General features: G+C 41.2%; 1 protein-coding gene across 1 annotated transcript in view; it reads left to right on the top strand.

Moving 5' to 3' along the window:
• PMFBP1 (polyamine modulated factor 1 binding protein 1) overlaps nucleotides 1–20,739 on the top strand; it is a 143,030-nt gene that overhangs the window by 57,575 nt on the left and 64,716 nt on the right. Inside the window, exon 3 of the mRNA XM_075282011.1 lies at nucleotides 8,947–9,027. Coding sequence (XP_075138112.1) covers nucleotides 8,947–9,027 — 81 coding nt within the window. The remainder of the gene's footprint in view (nucleotides 1–8,946; nucleotides 9,028–20,739) is intronic.

Here is a 20,739-nt window from a genome sequence, read left to right as displayed (position 1 = left end):
TGAAAGGTCCACTTTAAAGGGGCTCTACCTATCTTTAAAAAGGTTATTCAGGCATTGCTAAAATAATACTCTAAAAAAGAATATGATAATCATACCGTATCGCGCACGCTGGGCGGGGATGCACGGTCCGATGTCTTCTTTAGCCACGCCTACATCTTCTTTCTTCTTGCAGCGATGTCCTCGGGTCCCGTCTTCCTCGTCTTCTTCTTCCGGCGTCATTGCTTGTTATCCCGCGCCGGCGCAGTAGCAGGGGAACTGAGCATGCTCAGTATACTCAGTTTCCCTGCTACTGTTCCCCTGCTATTGCACTGGTGCTGGATTACAAGCAATGACGCCGGAAGAAGAAGACGAGGAAGATGGGACCCGAGGACATCGCTGCAAGAAGAAAGAAGATGTAGGCGTGGCTAAATATGACGTTGGACCGTAAATGCCCGCCCAGCGTGCACGATACAGTATGATTATCACATTCTTTTTTAGGGTATTATTTTAAAACGTGTGTGTGTGTGGGGGGGTAGTTTAATATAACATTAGCAATGCCTGAATGGCCTTTTTAAAGGCTATTCACGCATATGTGGGGCTCTATCAGCCCTTTCAGCCCCTTTAAGTGTGCTGTAATCCGCTGCCAAGTTCATGAAGCCTTACTTGGGCTTCACAATACACCCTAATCGTACTGGAAAAAATGTCCAAACCTTGAGGTTCAGGGATTTGCTGGTAGGTTTCACGCTGTGTTTGTATTACCTTACGTTGTTGCCTTCAGAATTTACTTATATCAAATAACAATCCAAAGAAACGGTCTAAGTATACAGTTGCTGAATGTGCATATATTTCTACCAAGACATAACGTCAGGGGGGCATCTGTTTTGTCTTATCTCCCTAGAAAGTAATTTGGTTCCACCATCCCTTGGCCCTGTCTCAGAGCTTCCCAGTGACCTTCCAGGAGAGATCCATCTGTGCATTAGCATTGCTGGAGGGAAGTGTTTGTATCTTTTTGTCTAAAAATACTTATCCTGTAGGACTTGTGATCCATGAAAGTTAATTGAAACAATTTCTCTTCCAAGTTTTGGCAAGCGAAGCATGCATTATAAGCATTAATATCTATAAATTGAATTGTTAATGAATCTAGACACTAATAATGAATGCAATTTTGCTGTCTTAACTAGAAAGGCTGAAATTATCAGCTTCTCTGGTAGAATTTCTAATCATTTTTGCTTATTAAATAGCAAAGCTATGCTTTTAATAAGCTAATCACTTTTATCTGACCCCACAGGAGTATCCGTCCTGATTAGAAACAGGTTTCCAACTGCAAGGCATGTTGTGTGTTTTTTTTTTCCCTGTTTCTTCCTCTTAGCAGTAGTGGCTTTGATTCAGCTATTAAGGTGGGGGATGGCCAGGACCCCAAAGTGTTCTTATGTTAATGCATGTCACTGTGAGGGCTGCATATATCTTATGAAAGACATTAAAGGCATATTTAACAGGTTATATGACCATTAGAAGACCATTGCAAACAATGAAAATGTTGTTTTAATGTTATTGGGCTAAGCCAGGGGTACTCCATTGTTCCTAGTAAAGATCCACTGACCAGATTCTGTCATCAGGTGACAATATGATATATATATATTTTTTAATAAATGTAGATTGTGAGCCCCGTAACAGTCCAATTTGAACATGTCCAGTATTTACAATATTTTTCCGACAGACATGTCTGACTCTAAGATGCACCTTAGGTCTAAACAAGAAAAATTTGGAAACAAAACCCTCTTTCATATTAACTTAACCTTCCAAGGTGGTGAAATGGAGCAGAGGGGACAATGTTATTAACTAATGATGGAGCACTATTGCCTCATTTTACTGTGTGGATAAGCACTAACGTGGCATTATATTGTGTTGGGAGGCATTAACGTGGCATTATTCTGTGGAGGGGTACTAATGTGGTATACTGTGTTTGGGGGGGGGGGGGGGGCACGAAGGAGCTTTATACTGTTTGGGGGTCATTAAGGCGTATTATACAGTATTTGAGGGAGCACTAATAGGACATTAGGGCCCCACACAGTATAATGCCCCATTACTTTCATCCACACGTTATCGCTCCCATATAGTATAATGCTCCCTAGCGCCCCCACATAGCATAATTTTCCATTATTACCCCCAGAGAGCATAATGCTCTTGCACTCAAGGGGGCAGTAAAGGATAATTACTGACAGCACTAACTACTAACAGAAGTCGTGAGAACAGTTATCTCCAACCCGCTGTCCCCGATACCCACATACCAATTTGTAGTACATGTTCTCCTTTTTCAATGTCCTCTAATATTCTGGATGATGCTTTTGAAACGACATGAATTATGTTAGTGAAGCAGCATAAAATTCCACATAACTTCTATTATTCCAATTATCATGGAAGAAAGATTGCATGTGATTTTGGGACTATTAAAGAAATTTCAGACAATACTGTAAATACATCCCACAGATGGAATTTGGCATCTTACTTTTTAGTATAAGGAGAAAAATTAAGTCTGTAAACCATTTTAGGCTTCCTACATACTAAGTTTTTACCCTAGCGGTTTTTTGTTTTTTTTCTTAAGACTAAGGCCCCATTTTGCGAAAACCCATCTTTTTTTGTTGCAGATTTTATTGTGTTTGAGCAAAAGCCAGGAGTGGATTTTGCAAAAGGTAGAAGCATAAGAACTTCCTATATATTTACCATTCCTTAACCATTCTTGGCTTTGGCTCAAAAAAACGCAACAAAAAAAAGCTGCGTTTCTGCAACCTGGGGCTTTAGCCTAAAACTGGAACACCTTAAAAAAAACAAAAAAAAAACAAAACGTGGGCCATGATAATTTTTTTTTTTTCTTTGGGACAGTCATTCACTGGAAAAAAGAAAGCATGCAGCCAACCTCTTATTCTGACTGATGTTTTGGTTGTGTTATTCTGTCTGAATGAACTTATCATCTATTACGCTAATCAGCTGTATACAGCCATAATCAGCTCTGCCTCTGTTTAAAGGGGCTCTATCATTGGGAAAAGTCATTTTTAACTAAGCACATACATGCATAGGCTTTAGAAAGGCTATTCCACACCTACCCAGTAGCTTATGCTGTATACATACGGAAAGAATAGCAAAGAGGAGTGTACGATGAGACTTCCGGGGTGCACCAAGAGGCTAATTAGCATATGAATAAAAACGGGCTCATTCAAAAACCACTGAGGTGATTTACATACAAAAAGTAGGTGTGGAATCGCCTTTCTAAAGGCTATGCAAGGATGTGCTTAGTTAAAAATGACTTTTCCCAATGATAAAGCCCCTTTAAGTGAATGGTATCAGAGCTGCAGTCCCCAGTGTTCTCCGTACACTGTAGCAGTGGTGCCTCTGCAGACCTGCTCCCATTGTTTTGAATAAGAGCCTAGCTGGTTCCAGCTGTATACCTAGTATACAGCATCTGGAGGCCGAAACAGCTGATCGATGTTGGGGTCTAGGTATGAGACGCCGACCAGTCTAATACAAATGACCTATCCTGTGGATAGGTCATCAGTATCCAACTTTCCAAAGTCCTGGATAACCCGGTTAAGGTTTTGATGAAAAAAGTCTAAGAATTCTCAGTCTGATCTCACACCTAGATATCATAGCTGTTAAGTTGCAGTTGGGGAAAAGTTGTCAACTATGACTTAGAAAAAAAATGGTTAATGATTTTCAGTTCAGTCTATATATGTGAATTGGAGGAGCTTCACTGCTTCTGTCTGAGCAAGGCGGTCAGTGGGCAATTTATGACCTAGATCGAAATCGCAATCTATTACCATTAAGGAACTGTTATTTTAGGACACTCCCCTTTTTACATGCAACTCAATTTTGGTTTTGGATAGTCATATATCAGCCATCCTGATTGGATAATGTACTCTTAGTGACATGTTATTTAGCCAATGGCAATGTGATATAGGCTTGCATGGATGTAACATAAATGAAATAATCGATGTGAGCGAATTCACAATTTATTAAGCTGACTTTCAATTGTGGTTATTTTACCATCAACTGGTGGTGCGGTGGGAAAATGGTAGTCGGGTGTTTTGGCCAACCTGTTAGCAATAATTCAGTGTCAGTAAAGTGTATGTGCTGTCCTGCAGTTTTGTGATGTGGTTATTGCCTGTGTAGCTAATGTATAGGTAGAAATAATCTGAAAAAACACCTTCCAAATAATGGCACCAAAAAATGTAGCAATTCTTAGTCACAGCATGCAGTTTTACCACTACATGGGAACCCAGCCTCATCAGTAACCGCTTAGTGGCGCTGTCCAATGTGTGATGGTCCGTCCATGTATAGTCTTCTAAGTTCTGAGCATTTAGTCACGTGTTGCCATCATGTCTCCTTTTTTGCCATAATTTGTGTAACTAAAACATAGAAATATCCCGCCAGGTTCTACATTTGACAGTATTGCTCTATTTTGTCTCCCACCAGTGGTAATTGTGGAACTTTCAGTCAACTTTCTAAGATAACTTGTGCACTTCTATCATCAATTATTTCAAAGAGGACAAAAATGAGCTCTATTTATCAAGAACAAAGAATTTCCAAGATTGAAACCCTTGACTTTTATTGCCTTCATTACAAAAATGCAAAATGTAAATTGATGAGGGAGGTTAAATGGCTTTTCATATATCAATACTAAAAGGCCATGGCTATTAAAGGGGGTCGATACATTTCTGTAAATAAGTCTCACATGCCAGAGTACAATGTGGTTGTCTCATGTGAAAATTGTAGAGGAGGGGTTCCCTGCTTAGATCCCACCTTTTATGAGCTAAAGTGGAGAGCCTCTAGGTAAGAGCTGCTTTCATTCTGGTGGCCTTGTGTTTTATATAGTTATCTATTCATTTGAATGGGTGGTATTACATAGTCTCTGCATTTGTAGGGGAAATGTGGGACTCTTTCCAGACCAAAACAACTGATCATCAGGGGCCTCTACTAACCAGACCCACTGACCACTTCAGACAAACCTGTTCAGCTTGGTCTAGTACTACTACAATGGAACCAATCGAATCCAAGTAATCCAATCCTTGTCTCCTCCCATCCTTTCCAGTTATCATGGTAAACATTGAATAACAGTATGACAGTCGCCATATACCTGAGATCTGCTAATATTAAATCATGTGTTTGGTAAAGTTTATGTGTGCTCAGTTTTTAAAATGTTTTATAAGCTTTTCCCTGAGGGCTGATTAACCGCAGGATGAAGATGTTTACACAAATTTTGTCTACTGTATATCTAGAGAGCAAGCTTATGGGCGCGACATTTATGTAAATATACCTCCACTGCTCTTGAAGCTACATTGTATTGTTGATTTTGAGGCGGTTTCAGCGTCAAAATCCTCACCCAAAAACTCCATGTGCATTGACCCTTATGATGCTGTGAGCTTATGAACTACTGCCTCTATGTACAGTATTCATGTGATCCCTGCAGTCAGACCCCTGCCGATCATACACCTATTACTTATCATGTTTAAATCTTAGGAAAACCACTTTAACTACTATAAACTACTGCATTAAAGTGGTTTTCTGGAACTACAATATTGATAAGCTATGCTTGGTCCTTTATATGTAGGCCAGGTGTCACCCCCAGGGGATGTCCTTATCCTTCTGAGGTTCATGGTGCCAAATCTGATGACCCTAATCCCATTTGCCTCTCAGTTTTCCTGTTTTGGAAAGTTTTATTTTCTTCCAGAGAAGTCTGGGCCCGGAGCATACACCGTGCACAGTTGAAGTGTACATTGAAGCAAGGTATGTTATCTTTAGCTTTAGTAATGTTCAGCTTTTGAGTCAGGAGCTGCCAGAAATAAGCCATAACTTTTCTCAGGCAGAATAAGGGTACATCGGCACTTTGTGAATTACACCCAGATATTCCACAGTGATTTTCTTATTAAAAAATCCCCAGCAATAAGACAGTAGCTTTTATATCAGTGAGATTTTCAGAATCTCATGTTCACAATGTGGATTGTCAAATCTGCAGCATATCAGTTCTTTGTGCAGATTTCAGTGGGAGGGGGGAAAGCAACAAAATCTGTGACAAAGCCAAGGCAAAATCCACATTCAGATTTGGTTCAGAAAATCTATAGCACACAATTTTACATGTGCATGAAGACTAACATTTTTGACAATAAGTGAATGGAAAGGATAAAAGGACTGAGGTCACCAGGTTTGGGCATAGGGGCCCCAAACCTGGTGACAGATTCCTATGAAAGTGTGTACCCAGATGACCTTGTCTGTGTCTGGTATCACCCCCCAGTACAAGCAGATATTTCCAGGTTTAATGGTCTCTGTGGCCTGTTATCAGATAAATGGTAGACTATGACTCTGCCACACACAGAAATAAAATGTTTTTCAAGATCTCTTTTGCAACCACATTTATGCATATTATTCTAAACAGATATATCCACAGGCAAAAGCAGGAGGAGGGGGTGCTGCGGCACGAGCAGAGCAGATGTTGTCCTAGAGGTGATTGTAATATTCACTGCTGTTCTGTCACATTATTGGAAGCCTGATTTATACATTTCTGTTTTATTTCTACAAGCTGCTGGGCTATTTTTCCTTACTTCCCCTTGAGACGCCAGCGGATCAGGCGAGAGGAAGTGAGTGATTTATTGTAGTCATCCAACATGCCCAAAACCAACATTGGTCCTTAAAGTGGACTAAGCTGAAATTCCTCATGGAATATGTAAGCCTGGCCTGGCATGTGCCCTACCTTGGGGGTCCCCCAGTGCTTCCCTTTCATAAGATGTGTCAGTTTCTTGTAGGCTTAATAGGAGATCCCTTTTGATATATTGCTAACCTCATTGTTGGGTTTATTGCCATTTTTAGACAGGAACCCATTTAATTTCTTTAGAATGTATGATCAAAACTGAAAGCAATGTGTAAGATGAATATCCATGTTCTTCTCTACCCTTGAAGATTATCTGATTTTTTTGGAAACTAGGATCCCAGGAGTAGTGGTTAACATCAGGGAAGGTGACAAGCTAGTATATTGATTTGTCATGGAAATAAAGTTGTTGTAAGAGGATTGTGAGTATTTTGTCCACAGATATGGTTTACTTTCATCAACTGTTTCCATAACTCCTGTAGATTATAATGGAGATGTCTGCACACAAATCCGGATCGCCTCTACTTCTACTTCATATTGTGGCAAGCCTTCTAATACAGAAAGAAGTTTATAGCACACTTCTGTTATTCACCACCTCCTGTCATCTAACACCCCTTAAGTTTGTAACTATGGATTTTTTATAGGGCAAGTCCTGTGTTAGATTTTGTGTATTTTGGTCAAGATCAGCAGCAGAAATTTGAGGCTTACACTTTTATTGTTGTGTGTATGCCTCCGATCTGCAAAAGGATTAAGCCCCATTTCCACGTGAGATAAGTAGCATGAAGAAAATCCACTGCACAGCGAGAAATCCATGTGAGGTAGATAGTTGTTGGATTTGATGCTGAATTAGCTACAAAAACTGTATATAGAGCAACATGTCTTAAAGGGGCCTTACACACTCATAATGGAATGGTATGATAGTCTAACATGTCAGAAATAATTTACCTTAAAATGAAATATCTCTATTAGTTGGATGCTCTGCTTTGCACTGATATGTACGGATGTCATCCAGTATGCTGAAGAGTTCATGAAACCTTTATGTAAGGCCCAATATAGACCCATTCCAGGATAATATTGAGAATGCAGCTTACAATCTATCGCTGCTACTCTATTCATTTCAATAGTAACCATCAGAGATAGCGCTCAGCTGTCTCCAGCAGTTCCCATTGAAGTAAATGGCGCTGCTGCACACATTTCCGACCTGTTGCACCATTCAGATTGAGGTGAATCCCCACCAATCCATCTTGTTGGGTAATTCTTGTTGATGGACAGGAAAAAAGAAATCATCCATGGAGGGCACATAAGACATGTGGCGTGTGTGATTAACATTAAGTAAAAGTGGCTATGTGAATAAGCCCTACTATTTTCCCTTCCTTTAGGATCTGCACTTGATGCAGAAACAGATTATATATGGTAACCACAAGCGGCGTGCTGTTTATACATCGGCATCCATCTGTCGTAATACAGTTATTACTTTATTTTTAATTGATACCATATTGATAGCACATCCTTAGAAAACCACATTTTTGTTTCCTTTGACACAATGGCAGTTTTCTTATTCGTCACTAAAAAAGACAAAGGCTTGCAGCATGTGTATATAGAAGGGTTGCAGCAGGCTTTTAGGTTACATGATTTATTTACTGGGCCTATGCTCTCTGTGTCACTGGGTGTGATCATTAACACTTCGGAGACACTCTCCCCTGAAGGTCTGCAGCTCCCTCTGCTGGCAAGTGCAAAGAATTGCATGGAAGATGCTTGTATTTACTGTCCAAAACAGCAACACACGAGCCTCACAAAGAGAAGGGTCTATTTGTTTTGTTCTATTGACTATATATCAATATGTGGACGTATAAAGGATTGGGATTGACTTCTAGGTGGACAGACATGAATGCATTGCCATTAGCATAGGCAGAATGTGTATGTGCCATTCTTTGTGTCCCTTTTGGGTGTGTGTACAATACATGCACCTTTACGTTATCACAGACCACATTGTAATTCACATTTGGACCGTCAGTTCCTGTATTCATTCACATCCAGCATATTTTAAAGGTTCCTTGTGTGTCAGAAAATGGTCCTGTTTGTGCATTTTTGTTTTTATCACGGTGTGCGCCATTGTAATTGTCTGAAACTATTGTGTATCTAAAATCCTGGCATCTAATTATTCAAGATGTGTGTAGGAGGCTAGAAGGTTATGTCAGATTCTTGTGTGTGATTGGGAGGGGGAAGGGGGGCTCTGAAATGCAATTTGGGTTGAAAAATGAAATTTGTGTGATAAGAATGTGATTCAGCAGCGGCCCATAATCATATGCGCTTTAATAATCTTTATTTTGCAGGAGTCAGTTTCCAGGGCAACCGAGAGTGAACCAGTGACAAGCTCCCTGCTGAACAGCAAGCGGCTGCAGGCAGGAATATCCGTGAGTCCCTTCCCGTCCCTGTAATGATGGCTGCTATTCCTCATGCATCAGATTAATAAGGATTCCTCTGCCCCCCTCTGTTAATACTTCCATTATTCTGTCGCTGTGAGCTGCAGTAATGGCAAGACGTGGAGCTGAGAAGCCCACTAGGCCAAGTGAAAGAACAGATGGAATATCGTTAGCATTTTTATGTAATTACATTTTTATTACTTCTATTCTTTTCTTCTCCCTGCCTTCTTTGCCGCTCTACGTACCAATCACACAGGCTCAGCACAGGGGGAAGGGGGTGACGAGCTAGAGGTTTGCAGTCTTTGGGTGTTTATGAAAGACCAGAGTTGGTAACCATATATTATGTAAAGATTCACACTGACTTCGAAGAGCAACAGAGACCTGATTTTTTGTTGCCCATTTATTTTAGTTTTTCTCAGTAACCTAGAATTCTCCAGGATGGGCGTGTGTGTGTGTGTGTATGTATGTATGTGTATATATATATATATATATATATATATATATATATGATTTTACATGCCAGCTTTGCTGAGTTCGCCATTTTGAGGAGACGCTTCACAGGATACATCTAGCATGGCGACATTTTAACAAATGCGGCATGCATCTTCCTTCTTACCATACCCTAATGCACTTTGACATTTGCACACAGACCCGCTGGCACAAGCAGATAAATGTGTGTGTGTATATGTGTATGTGACACGTCAGCAGTTTATGACTGAATTTCGGTGCATCCAACGACTTCAGTAAAACATGGAGTTTTGTATGTACCTAGAGACATGTTAATTGTACTTATCTTAATACATTCAGGTGAATTTTCGGGATAAGTGGTCATGTTGGTATATGAAAATATAGTACATTTCTGAACATTACGTGTCTTGTATTCTGCATTTATCACCATTTTTATACACAGACTCTGATAACACTGACAATGAGACTAGGGCTACATATTGACTTTGGATGCAATATCCGTTGATGTCAGAGAAAGGGTATCACTGTGTATCATTGTATAGCCTTCAATGAGCATCTGTAATCTGATTCCTCTGTCAGCTGCTATTCCGTCTTGGGAGGCCAAGACAATTTTAGCAGTCAAAGTAAATACAGTACAGAATGGGAGAGGGAAGGAGGAAAAGAACCTGATAAGTAGAGAAAAAGGCACTTTTTTCTGATAAGACATATTTCTTACATTTGCCTGTACTAATTGATTTATGCAAATTCATGGAAAAATGAGATGCCCTTAAGGTATTGGGGCTTCCTGTGATAAAGCCAGCAATCTGGTATTGTATCATAGGAAGTATTCTCTGTTTGCTCTGTACTACAAGTATAGCTGTACCATTGTACCAAACCAAGAGATGTTTTTTTAAGCACGTCTACCTTTTGGCAAAAGATTTCTGGTTTTATCACTCTAATTGTAAAGATTATTTTCCCTGCTGCCTATTTTTAGTACATATGGCAGCTTTACCTGGTCATCTCTAACCACAGAAAATATAGAGCATCACAACTGCTAAAATGCATAGAAAAACACTACTCCTGATCGGCTATTCACATACTAAAAGTTTCTTCTGGATTCTAGACCTAGTTCTCTAGATCAATGCCGTTCCAGAAGCAGCACAACTGTTCTCCATGTCCAGTTTTGCACCCATTTGTGTAAGAGAATGATTGTAAATACAGTACTTTACGTAGAAGTCAATGGTGCTGTAATATGCTGTAACACTACACGCAAATGTTTTGCTAATCTGAGATTATGCAGATTGAGTTGATATTCTTCATTTACGCTACAATTGTGAAATCTGCCTAGTTACGCATCTTCTTGTACTGCATACACACACAGCCGTTTGCCATCCAGAATCTAATATCACCAGTCTGGCTGTCGGCCTCTGTGAGCCTGCTGAAGCTATTACAATGCAGTGGTTGTGATCAATGAACCACAAGACTATTCCTGCTGTCATAAGGTTCAAAGCGTGAAAACAGAACAGCAGGGACCAAACCAGTGACCGAGGGGAGAGCTGTAGGACCTGGGCTCAAGGGCATGATACTGTACACATGCAATAGGTTCATGGTGGCAGAAGGCTTCATACACAGAGGCCAGCCAATATTTTCATATAACACACACTGTGCACTGCAGGGATGCTGCTCTCTAATGCAGATTCCAATAATTCTACATTGAGATTTGCTATATCACCTAATTTAGCACTTAGAAAACATATATATATTTGTAGATTGCAGAGTTTACAACATCTCTGCCTACTGTTGGCGAAAAATTATTCTATCCAGAGACTGAAAAATGACTGCAGTCCTAATATTTGATACAACTGCTATAGTTGTATCCATTGCAGATGTGTTCTATACCAGTCTTGGGAATCTGGAGAATGCACCTGATTTATGACGTATCCTTTACACCAGAAAGTAAGTGGTTAGAAATCTTACTGGGGCCTATGCCTCTGCCCATGCCTCTCTCCCTTTCAGGAAAGTGGTAAGGGTGGTTTAAAAATGACATTTGTGAGAAATTTGGTTGCAAATGGTGTTTTAAAAGTTGCAACCCCTGAGGTTTTGCAAAGTCTTCCAGTGGTGCAGTCTTTTAAATAACCTCATGGAGACAGACACTTTTTTTTTACACAAGCTAAATAGATCTTACGTAGGATCCCATCCTAGCCATGTACCCTGCAACCTGTATGAGCAAATATTTCTAGTACCGTTTGTCTGGTATATACAGAGCAGTGCAGAAACTGCAGTCAATAGACCCTGAAAATGGACGTCATTAGAAAACCCATGCCAGCTCTGTGGATTTTCATTTTTCTATTACATCTATTTCTGGGAAGTGATCGGCAGGGTAGAATTTACAAATCATCTAGCAGCTATCATCCTTCTTTCCAAGACTCCTGAAAGGTAAATCTGCGTAGATACACAGCAGTACAGAGAGGGAGATGTATCACTTTGTACCTAGTCCCGTTTGCTTTCAGGAAAGCTGGGTGGTGTCCCCATTTTCTATAGTTGCTTAGTAATGTGTGGTGTTATATGCCGGACACTGATAAATGACTGAGCGTTGTAGTGCAGCCCTGTGGCACCTGCAGTCCCCTCTGCCAAGGAGTTTCATTTTCACATGATTGATCTTGGAATTAGGAAGCAACTAGAAAATCCAATTTGGAGTAGAGTTTTAAAAATCCCTTAATAAAGCTACAGTGAAATGTATGATTTAACACGAGCACAAATAGCCGCTATTATGTGTTATTAGCAAATGGCAGTTCAGGGAGCCCATCCATGTTGCTGCCTTGGAGCGCCGGGCACTGCCTCCACTGTCTGCATTGATTTGTGGAACTGTGTCATAACAACACTGGGAAGCAATGAATTGAAGATGGAGCGGTGATAGAATCTGGAGGGGGCACACACAAGCTGCGCAACTTTCTATCTCTTCAGCCTGATTAGATTTTTTTTTGCCTTCTCTTAAGAGCTTTCACTTTGTAATAAAAATGGTAAATCAGTAGCACGGGGGAGAGAAGGGAGAGACTTTAGTACTGGGAGGTGGATAGCAGATCCTTGATTTGTGTGGATGTGGTGCGAGACCAGCAGAATCGGAGCCTGAACTATTTTTTTAAGTCTGCACCACACCACAAATATGAAAAAAGGCCCTTAAAATATTTACAAATCGCAAAGTAATGGTCTCCACTCGTAGTTTGAGGCCTCACCACACAGAGGGGCAGCAGATACCCTATGGTCACATGAATGTGAGTTTCGGCTACAAAAAAAGCCACATACAGTATTGGCCAAAAGTATTGGCACCCCTGCAATTCTGTCAGATAATACTCATTTTCTTCCAGAAAATGATTGCAAGCACAAATTCTTTGGTATTATTATCTTTATTTCAATGGAAAACCACAAAAAGAATTGTCAAAAAGCCAAATTGGATATAATTCCACAGCAAACATAAAAAAGGGGGTGGACAAAAGTATTGGCACTGTTTGAAAAATCATGTGATGCTTCTCTAATTTGTGTAATTAACAGCACCTGTACTTACCTGAGGCACCTAACAGGTGGTGGCAATAACTAAATCACACTTGCAGCCAGTTGAAATGGATTAAAGTTGACTCAACCTCTGTCCTGTGTCCTTGTGTGTACCACATTGAGCATGGAGAAAAGAAAGAAGACCAAAGAACTGTCTGAGGACTTGAGAAGCAAAATTGTGAGGAAGCATAAGCAATCTCAAGGCTACAAGTCCATCTCCAAAGACCTGACGAGAGATTTCAACGCAAGATTGTGCGGATGGTGGATAAAGAACCTCGACTAACATCCAAACAAGTTGAAGCTGCCCTGCAGTCCGAGGGTACAACAGTGTCACCCCATACTATCCTTCAGCGTCTGAATGAAAAGGGACTGTATGGTAGGATACCCAGGAAGACCCCACTTCTTACCCAGAGACATAAAAAAGCCAGGCTGGAGTTTACCAAAACTTACCTGAGAAAGCCAAAAACGTTTTGGAAGAATGTTCTCTGGTCAGATGAGACAAAAGTAGAGCTTTTTGGGAAAAGGCATCAACATAGAGTTTACAGGGGAAAAAAAGAGGCCTTCAAAGAAAAGAACACGGTCCCTACAGTCAAACATGGTGGAGGTTCCCTGATGTTTTGGGGTTGCTTTGCTGCCTCTGGCACTGGACTGATTGACCGTGTGCATGGCATTATGAAGTCTGAAGACTACCAACAAATTTTGCAGCTTAATGTAGGGCCCAGTGTGAGGAAGCTGGGTCTCCCTCAGAGGTCATGGGTCTTCCAGCCAGACAATGACCCAAAACACACTTCAAAAAGCACTAGAAAATGGTTTGAGAGAAAGCACTGGAGACTTGTAAAGTGGCCAACAATGAGTCCAGACCTGAATCCCATAGAACAGCTGTGGAGAGATCTGTTGATGGCAGTTTGGAGAAGGCCCCCTTCAAATCTCAGGGACCTGGAGCAGTTTGCCAAAGAAGAATGAAAAAATTCCAGCAGAGCATTGTAAGAAACTCATTGATGGTTACCGGAAGCGGTTGTTCGCAGTTATTTTGTCTAGTTTCCTCCCATATCGCACACCTATCCAAGCAATTCATCATCCTTTGTTTCTGAGCAGACAGCATCTTAAGTTTTATATTTCACCGCCATGAAACCATAGCACATCATTACATGGGCAGCTACAGACAGTGCCATCTCTGTAATTGTGATAGGAGTTTTCAATAGGTGTTTCAGGCCGCCCCCTCCCTTCTCTTCCTGGGAAACCTGTGTGGTACAGTCCATCCAGCGTCAACAGGAAGGTCTGGTGCCTGAGATGGTGACCTTCTTTACAGAACAGGGGTTACCATGAGATCACAAGATGCAACTAATGAGAAGGATCCCACGAATTTTTAGGTGGAAAGCAATAATAGAATAAGGTAATACTAGCTGAATTTGGATGTAGGGAAATGGCTAGATAATAATAGTAATAATATATAAAAAGAATTACCGTAGTGCACATATGTACACATGTCCACATTAGCAGATAGTGGGATTTGCAGACGTTTATGCACATACTGCAGAAACAACAGGATGGGATGTTAATGGTGATTTTTCTGCAGCAAACAATTTTTGCAAAAATCAGCTGTATGTGAATATTCTATAAGATTTCTGATATGGTGTATTATAGGTTGTTAGCTTGAAATCTCCTTGTGGCGTCTTTCATTAAAATATTTCTTAAAATCCTATGTACAGCATGTGGAGTATAGGTTTAATTCCCACACAATGTTTGTATTAAACATAGCTAATATATTAGAACAGGGCGAAAGTTAATTTCACCTGATTTTTATGTTTTGTTAATTTTTTTGGGCAAATCTAAATTGCCTAAGAGGGTTTTAGTCTGCAGTTATCAAGTGAAGCTGCATTACTCCACTTGGACTGCAGAGGGTGCTGATGTGTAGGCTGAGCTTACCTACTGCAATACAATCTCCTTAGTCTGGCTGCTCTGAAGTGGTGAGAAATACACATTTCTACACATACTGGTGTATAGAGAAAGAAATGCTGTGTGGTTATTCTGCCTCCATCAAGTACATGTGAAGCCTTTCCTATACCGATTTACTTGTTACAACTATCACATTATGCAGTCTCACTTAAGATATAGAAGAGATTGTCTCTATATGCTGAGTTTAAGCACGTTCTACAATTGCTACTTCCAACACATACAGGGAGACACTATCTATACCTTTCATATAGGTGATCTGTAAGGGGTCATTTACACTACTGACGGTCAACAGTGCAGTGTCCGTTGCTATTGTCTGTTACAAGATTTTAGCAATGGACACTAGCATAACCGTCACAAATCCGTTAACAATTCCATTGATTTTAATGGGATTTTATCTTGTGTCCGTTAGTGACTGTTAGTGTCTGTTTACAACAAATCTGTCACACGTCTGTTATTTTTCGCGAACAAAAAAATCCTGCATGCAGGACTTATGTGTCCATGAAATATAACGGTTTCATGATTGAAGTTAAGCGTCTAAAGTCTATGATTAATGGACAGGAGTCTGTTATACTGTCTGTTATTACTGTCTTTTTTTTTTTTTTTTTCAAAAAACGGACAGTATAAAACTGACACTAAAGATTCTGGTTTTTTTTAACTAGTCCCTTAAGTGGATCAGTTAAAAAAACGGACACATTAACATCAGTTAGTGCCCATTAATGTTTGTTGTTATGGACACTATCAGAACAGACATTCAATGGTAGTGTGAACCAAGCCTTAGGGTTGGTTCACATGAGCGCTTGTATTCTGTCAGGAAGGATTCCGTATGGACACCCCGCATGAATCATTCGTGTGGGCAGTGTGCGGCAAGCCCATTATAGTCTATGGGGTCCGTGTGCTTTGACAGCACTTCGCTTCCAATTGCAATTGTATTCCGTCCAGAGGGGGTCCATGCTAACTCCTTCCTGACGGAATACAAGCGCTAGTGTGAACCAACCCTTACTTGAGTGATGATCCAAGTATTCAGTGACATGAAGACCATCCACCTGAATGAAGTAGCCTCTTCAAACAGCTGATCTATAGAGGTCCCAGATGTCAGACTACCGTTCTGATAGACTTGGTTCCAGTCATTTGAAGAGCTTTAAATGGAACAGTAAACCTCCCTTGTAGCAATAACCTTCTCTGGCAAGAAGAGCTGATCACTAGGGTTATAAAAGCCAGTGATTGGTCAGCGCTGCAGTAAAAAGCAACTACTTCTGAGGCTAAGTCCTGACGTGGCGTCCCGCAGCAAAAAAGCTCTGGTAAAAACCACGGCAGCAACGCATTACGGTTCTTTCGGCAGTGCTTTTGACCGGAAGGTCGCAGAGGTTTGCTCTGCAGACTTTCTGCTTCAGTTACACTTATAAGAAAACCACTGGTGCTTCCATAGGTATAATTCACATGCTGCGATTTTCCGAACCATGCCAGTTTGGAAATCGGCATGTGTCCGCAGCACATATTTTAACGTAAAATGAGGATGAGATTTGCTGTGGGACACTTTGCTGTGACTGTAAAACGCTGCTTTTTTTATGCAGCATTTATGCCTCATAGAGCCCCGACTAATAGTGGCTTTCACGCAGAAGCCCAGACTTACTATAGGCTAGACAGTGAAAACTTGTCAGTCTGAAAATACCCCAGATTTATCACAGGGGCTGGTGTATCTATAGACTGTCTAGTGTATGTTTATACCACCATTTAGTTGGCTTACTTTGAACCAGAATTTTGTGACCCTATTTTGGTGTATTTTTGGCATATCTTGGAACATTTTAGCCACAAACTTATTCTGGGAAGTCATTCCCACACTGGATGCATCAGATGCACCATATTGCGCCAGTGTTTTTTTTCGTCTCATAACCACAATAGTAAATCTGAGCCAGTGTTTTTTAGAAAAACATCACTGTAGTTTTTTGAGCAAAATCAGAAATGGAATCCTGTGAGGTTCAGTTTACAAGGCACCATGTAAACAACTCACCAAGTCCTTCCTAAATATTCCTGCTACCTGCTGGACCAACTTATGGCTTTGGTTAAAAAAAACTGCGGTAACTTTTTTTTTTTTCCATTTTATTGTTATCATTAATTTTTTTTCTTTCTCCTTTACTTGCTTCATTCTCTCTGCTTGTCCACCTAATCTGAAACATTGATACGCCCAGGCGTAGATTTGACGTACTGCAGTAATAAAATGTAACCGTACAGTTAGGCCGGATTTATTTGACTGAATACAGACGTGTGTTGGTCTGTTTCAGGCCTTATTCACATGTGTTGGCCATTTTAAAGGAATCCTATCATTCAGATGTAATTTTTTGTCCCAAACACGTCGGAATAGCCTTAAGAAAGGCTATTGTTCTCCTACCTAGATGTCTTCTCCACGCCGCCGTTACGTAGAAATCCCGATTTTTGTCAGTATGCAAATGAGTTCTCTTGCAGCACTGGGGGCAGGCCCCAGTGCTCAAACAGCACTGGGGGCATCCCCAATGCTGCGAGAGAACTCTCTCCAGCGCTGCCTCCATCTTCGTCAGCAACATCCTCTTCTTCCGGCGCAGGTTTCAGACTTCTAGGCCTCGGGCAGAGCAGACTGCGCATGCCCACATTGCCACGAGAAAATGGCCGCTTACACAGTATTGTAAGCAGCCATTTTCTCGTGGCCTGTGGGCATGCGCAGTCTGCTCTGCCGAAGGCGCCTAGAAGTCTGAAACCTGCGCCGGAAGAAGAGGATGAAGAAGACGTTGCTGACGAAGATGCAGGCGGTGCTGGAGAGATTTCTCTTGCAGCATTGCTGAAGCCCCCAGTGCTGTTTGAGCGCTGGGGCCCGCCCCCGATGCTGCAAGAGAACTCATTTGCATACTGACAAAAAACGGGATTTTGGACAAATGGTAGCGAGGAGAAGACAACGAAAGGTAGAAGAAAAATAGCCTTTCTTAAGGCTATTTCGAGCGTTTGTATGATGGGATCCCTGCCATGTAGGGGTCTTTAGTATCAACAGAACCACAACTTAATGGCCAAGAACTGGGGGTAGCAATGCAGAAGTAATAACATTTTTTTTATAGATATGCAAATCAGCCTGCAAGTGCACTAGGGCGGGCCTGAGTTACAAATCTCTCCTCTGGAATACATGCCTCAGTCACCCCTTTTAGCCATGGTTGACATTTTCAGCCTCTATCTGCATTACAGTTATGTGTAGACAAATATATGAAGTCAGGACTGCAACACCCCAAAGCTCTAATGTAAGGGAATGTTGCTGTGATCGTGACTTGTAGTGACAAAAATATTGAGCAGTGTTACACCATGATCTTTGGTCACATGATGGAAATCATGGGCAAAGTCGCTGTGTCAAAGTTCAAAAAGGAAATCGCTCTACCTGAGTTGTTAACCAGATGGTATCCAATGTGTTGCGGGCTGCACGGAACCTCCGACCGTCAGGTGGTAATCAAGTATGAAGAAAACAGTAAAAAAAAAAATCCAGCACGCCCAAAAATTTGAAAAATAAAAAATAACTTTTACTTCAAATCATTAAAAACGAACAAAGCTGTGATTTTATCCTGGATCCATGCTCTATGGAGCTTTGTTCGCTTTTAATGATTTGAAGTAAAAGTTATTTTTTATTTTTCAAATTTTTGGGCGTGCTGGATTTTTTTTTTTACTGTTTTCTTCAAAGTCGCTGTGTAGCCCTAGTCTTAATGCTTGCATTGGAAAAGCTTTTATCACATACCATACATAAAAGGATACACAGGTCCCCTTTCCAGCGATATCCATGACAGTTTTCGTTTTTCTGCATGGAAAAGTGCAGCAAAATGCAGTAGCATCCATTTTAAAAGATAAAACATTGTGGCTATGAAGAATGGAGTCTGTTTTGTGTGCTACGTATGTGCCAGAGGCTTCCCGGACCTCATATACCGAACTGACATATTAACCACTAATTAATTAATTAATTAATGTAAAAGCAACTTAAGGTTACTTTCACATCTGTGTCGGCTTCTGCCAAAAATCAGTGGAGAGAAAAGTCCTGCACGGAGAACTTTTCTCTTCACCAGTTTCAGTATAAAAATGGCGGAAACCCCAATGGACCCCATTATAGTCTATGGGGTTTGTTGGTAACTGCTGTTTTAACAGACACTCTCTGTCATTCAGGTCCCACCAGCGCATTCAAATAACAGACAGCCCAGCACAAGTGTGAACATACTCTAAGGGCTAGTTCACACGGGGCAAGATGGGGTGGATTTTGGCACGGAACCCTTCTCAAAATCCACCCTCTCACAGTAGAGGTCTATGTAGACCGCTAGAGTTCTTTTTTTCCGCTATTGGTTTGTTCCTGCTATCGGAAAAAAGAAGCGAGCTGTCCTTTCTTCAGGCGGATTCCGTGGCTGATTCAGCCACGGCGTCCGCCTGGCAACACTTCCCTCCGGACGAGGCCCATTCATTTTGGCCTAATCTGGAGCAGAAAGCCACGACGGGATGCCATGCACTGCACTGGTATCCTGTCACGGCAGCCACAACAGAAGGTGCACACACGGAATCCCCGTGTGAACTAGCCCTAAGATGTTAGTTTTTTTCTGTTTGTTTGTTTTTATATTTCATCAAATGTTTTAATAAAATACAAAAGAAACAAAAACAAAAAGCTGTGTGTAAAACCATGTTCAATGACCTCCCAGATGTGGGTTCACACAATGCTTTTTTTCTGCAAAAATGAGTTCTGTTGCATTAAAAACACATGTGCTTGTGAAAATTCATTTTTAATGTAAACTCTCACATGGTTTTGTATAAAAGAGCACTGTATAAACCCATCCTAATTTACATGTCAGTGTTTGCCAATAGTTATTGTAAGCCAAAGCCATGAATGGGCGAAAAAGCACTGAACAGCTGTAAATCTTCCCATTATACTTGATCTCTGTATAGTCTCCACTCCTGGTCTTGGTTTACAATCAGGGTTCATTCACACAGAGTAAACGCGGACTCATTTTAGCAAAATACACGTGTAAAATGTCATTGAAGTCAATGGGAGTCTTAGTTTTACAAGTGTATTCTTTACACCTGTATTTTGCCAAAATGAGTGCGCGTTTACTCCGTGTGAATGGACCCTTTGATGCACATGCTTACTAAAACACTAAGGGTGCATGCACACTACGTAACGCCGGGTGTGTATGAGAGCCGTACACGCCGGCATTACGGCAGACTGCCGAACACTTCCCATTCACTTCAATGGGAGCGCTCGTAACAGCGGCGTTTACGAGCGCTCCCATTGAAGTGAATGGGAAGTGTTCGGCAGCCCTGCTGTAACGCCGGCGTGTACGGCTCTCATACACGCCCGGCGTTACGTAGTGTGCATGCACCCTAAAGTGTAAATAAGGCCTAAGGCTGAGCACCTTGTGGTCATGATCAGCGCGTGAATAGAAATAAGATTTTCCTTCTCCCTGACAGCAAGCAGTGAACTTGAAGAGGACCTTTCACCACCTTCACTCCAGATTCTAGCATACCTGTAAATTTTCTCTAGCCCCCACTTTTACCAAGCAATCAGCTTGGATATCTCTGCTGCCTGACTTGCCGGTGTTTGTCAGATGGGCGGTCTCAGGCAGGACCATGTGGCAGTGCATGATTCTAAGCTCTAGAGCATAAATGGTGTCCAAAAACTCAGAATCACACCCACTTGTCTGCTCTGGTTGAAGACCACCCACTTAACAGTAGAATGCCAGTCTAAGAAAACATGCATCAAAACTACTGCAC

Source organism: Leptodactylus fuscus, chromosome 7, assembly GCF_031893055.1.
Source record: "Leptodactylus fuscus isolate aLepFus1 chromosome 7, aLepFus1.hap2, whole genome shotgun sequence".
Taxonomy (NCBI): Eukaryota; Metazoa; Chordata; class Amphibia; order Anura; family Leptodactylidae; genus Leptodactylus; species Leptodactylus fuscus.
Note: the sequence above shows the minus strand (reverse complement) of the source record. Positions and strands in the feature narration are given on the sequence as shown.